Consider the following 3947-nt stretch of genomic DNA (forward strand, 5'->3'; position numbering starts at 1 on the left):
CCCCAGTATTCTTTCCTGCCAAGGCAGGGGGTCGGACTAGATGATCTGCTCGGGTCCCTTCCGACCCTAGAAACTATGAAACTATGAAACCACTCTGCCCCTCCAGCTGCTGGGGGCACACACCATTCATGGCCCTCACCTGGAGGATGGAAATGAGTAAAGCCTTTGAAAATGTGCAGAGAACACCTAGCTGGATGGAGTAACAGACACGGAGAGGTCTGGAAAACACTACACCTGAGGAAAGGTGGGAAGAACGGGGATGACTACCAGGAGTTCACAGCAGAGAGGATGGAGGGGGGATTTGATAGCAGTCTCATAACATCACTGTAGCCATTGCCTTCTTTCCTATTGCATTTACTGCCCTCTTTCCCCTTTCTAAGCAGCAGTTTTCATTTACAAATAGCAGTTAAACAAAAGTAACTGTTTCACCTGGTGTTTAGCTTGGGCCATATCTGCTTCTTTCCCAGACCTAAGGAAAGGCATTCTGTGCCTGAAAGCTTGTCTAACATCTCTCCCCACTACAGAGTTGATCCAGTAAAAGATATTACCAAGCAAATCTTGCTTCTCGGGGGATCTGATAATAGTCTGCTAAAACAGCAAGGGCTGTTAGAATAAGGAGGGCGATCAATTGTTCTCTGTGTCCACAGGGGACGGAACAAGCAGTAATGGGCTTAAATTGCAACAGGGGAGATTTTGGCTAGGTATTAGGAGGCATTTTCTTACTTAGGAGGGCAGTTCAGCTCTTGCAGAGACTACTAGAGACACTGGAATCTCCATTATTAAGGTTAAGTGCAGACAAGAAAAGCCCCTGTCTAGGGTGTTCCTGCCTCATGCACAAGGTTGGACTAGATGACCTGCCAAAGACCTGTTTTTTTCCCACCTCAATATTTCTATTGCAGGTGCTGACTTTGCTGTAATGTGCTTCTCCTTCATTGGTAATACTGCTCTGCATTACTGGCCAGTAACACTGTCTGTTGTGTAGATGTTTATCATCAAAAAAATGTTAAAAAGGCACTTGTGCATCTGGGACAAGCCACTGTACTGCAGGTGGCCAGAAATACTGTGACCTGTTAACATTAATGCACCCTGCAATATTTTGGGCTACAGCTAAACTTTCAGAGATACAGACAGCATCACAGCTTGAGTAGAGGCCTGTGATTCTGAGATGACACTTCTATTACTGACCCAGTTCATGAAGAGTTACACCTGCTTATTCCGATTTACAGGGGACTGTACAACACGGAACTTAGTGCTCCTTTAGTTTAAGAGGAGAAAGGCTGCAGACTGGGCTCAGGTGGCACTCAAGGGAAGACACCTGACTGGAAGGGGGCCGGTGTTAGAGACTACATAAGCCCAGGGCCTGAGCTGGGGCAGGCAGTCTGGCCCTGGAGGCTATGCAAGGAAGAGCTCCTGAGCAAGAGGGCTGCAGAGGAGCTCCTGACTCACACCAGGGATACACCTGAGCCCAGGAGCAGGGCAGGCAAGTAGAATACTGTGGACTTGCCTGGAAAACACCTGTGGGTTGGGATTGGGACCCGTGGGGGAGGTTGGAGGTCTCAGCAAGCCAGGGAACAGGGCAGTAAGGATAACAGGCCTGGAAGCAGGGTAGAGGAAGGACTAGAGATGGGGCTAGAGAGCTCAGCACCCAGAGGGGCAGAGGCAGGGCTAGAGAGCTCATTGAACTGATTGAGCCAGGAGCAGGGCGTGAACTGACTGGTAACCTCTGCGAGGTTTGGGTGTGGCTAGAAGGAAGATGAAGAGGCCACAAATTTAGCCCCTAAGGTGATGAACAGTTAGACTGTAGTTTGGGAGTAGATGAGATCTCGCTTAGCGATCCCTGGGGTGCCTCCCATTTCTAAATGCATATTCACATCAAGACATGACAGGACAGCAGAGGGAGGTGGGCCCAAGACCAGGGTAGGCCAAAGGCTAAGGGGCCACCCCAGGCCAGTCCTTTGTTGCACTGTCCTGAGGGGCAGCTCCAGCACTGCACTGACCACGTTGAAACTAGAGAGAGACATCCCTGGCCTGCCTACCCAGAGCCGAGTGCAGAGTTCCCAAATGCCTGCATCTCTCTCCCCACTAGCTGTTATGCTTGCATTACCCAGCCAGAAGCAGGCAACCTCCAAGATCCCACTCGTGCCCCACCCCCTCCATGTTGTGCCCAAGCCCAGCTCCATACTGACAGTGCTCAAGGTCTGTGCAGTGCCAATTCAGGGGCAAGTGTCCCCTCCCTCCTCTTCCCTACTTAGTTTTACTTAAAATGTTGCTTGTCTACAATCCCTTAAACTCCTCAATTCTTTGTTCTGTAGCGAGAGACACCCAGAGACCAAGCACACAGAGTCCCAGCAAACAGCCACTTCTCAGTCCCCTGGGGCCACTCAAGTTTCTCACTGAACATACACAAATGCTGCCACCTTTGGGTAAGAAAGCAGCGCCAGTTTAGGGCACACACTACAAGGCCCAGAGAGCTAGCACACAGATGTCCACTGAGAGGCAGTTGGGCATGTTCTTGCTTCATGGCAAGAAGGGAACAGATAGTGACACCTCGAATACCAAGAGCTGGGAGCAGGCACCTGCACACCATGCAAAGGCTCGTCTCCACCTGGCAGCAGCACTGATGGCTTCAAGTACATCCGGTTCACCCATACCCACAGAAATGCTCCAAACCTGCAGGCTCACCAGACAAGCCATGCTGAAGCTCTGGGTCTCAGGCAAGCTTGAGAGCAGCTGCTGGGAATGAGCTGGGAGAAGCCTCACCAGTACACTGCCAGGTCTAGGTAGGTATGTATGTGCATCAGTGCCAGCACTGCCTGCCACAGTGAGACAGACAATCCCAAAGAGCACAAGGCAGTTAGTGGCACCACAGTGAGTCAGAAGGGCATTCTCATTTGCCAAACCTGGGGAGCTGGGATCAGACATCCACATACTGCCCACAGGGAACCAGGCACTCACCTGCTCCACAGTGAGAGGAGAGCTGATCTCTTCTCCTCGGAGAATCATGGATCTCTGCGTCAGCACCTCAGATAGCTGGAAGGCATCTAGGCCCAGGAGGTCACTGGCAATGTTCAGTACTAAGAGGGAAGAACAGGGGCATCATCACCCATGTGAACCCAGTGACAACGGACTCATAGTTTCACTCGTGAAAAGCCCTGTCTCAGGCTCAGTTTAGGGTAAATACACAGCACACAGATGAGGTTTGAAGCACAGGCAGACAGAGACTGTTGTCTGGTCAGACTAACAGGAGATGCAGCTAAAAGTGCAGAAGGGCAGCACAGGGGTGGTAAGGTAAGGTTTGGGCCCAGGCAGCACTGGAGGAAGATGCTACTAGGTAATTACTAACCAGCAGCACAGGGGAGTACTAAGAGCTATCAGAGTACTAAGGGCAAGATATTTACTTCTAAGATAGAGTCTGATAAATATGAAAGGTGCTATATGACAGGGGACCAGCAACATCTGGGGACTACATTCAACAACCCAATAAGTCCCTTCTAGCCCCGCTTTCCCAGTAATATGATGATTTATGTCAGTAGCAAATGGGGACCCCAGGCAGGACTTGCTGGTCTGTACACAGCACATGCACAGGTGGTCATTCCCCCAAAGAGTTTATATTCTAGTTTGAGACCAGATGCCAGTGAGTACAGGCAAGAGTGTAAAACAAGACCCAGAGGGAAAAGCACTGAGGAAGGATGACTATAGCAAGAATGAGATCATTTGTTAGAGAGGCCAACAATATGTGCAGCTTGAGGGTGTGGCAAGAAGTCACCTTTGTTTCTCCCCAAAATCTCTGCTGGGTGACAACTTGATTAGGATAGGCCCAGGTGAGGAGACACACCTTTACCCTGTCTCTTTAGGTAACCTGAGCTGGATACATTCCTGAGGGAGGGGGGAAACCTGCTCCCCCTGCCTACGGGACTGGTGTCGGCTACCTGGGTGAGGGGCATCTA

The 3947-nt window shown here is 50.6% G+C and overlaps 1 protein-coding gene across 1 annotated transcript in view; it reads right to left on the bottom strand.

Moving 5' to 3' along the window:
* The window catches only part of LOC109322963 (unconventional myosin-X-like), a 142735-nt gene that overhangs the window by 107472 nt on the left and 31316 nt on the right, over positions 1 to 3947 (bottom strand). The window contains exon 10 of the mRNA XM_019554274.1: positions 2956 to 3074. Coding sequence (XP_019409819.1) covers positions 2956 to 3074 — 119 coding nt within the window. The remainder of the gene's footprint in view (positions 1 to 2955; positions 3075 to 3947) is intronic.

This window comes from Crocodylus porosus, unplaced genomic scaffold (assembly GCF_001723895.1).
Source record: "Crocodylus porosus isolate Cpor-Errol unplaced genomic scaffold, CroPor_comp1, whole genome shotgun sequence".
In the NCBI taxonomy this organism is placed as follows: Eukaryota; Metazoa; Chordata; order Crocodylia; family Crocodylidae; genus Crocodylus; species Crocodylus porosus.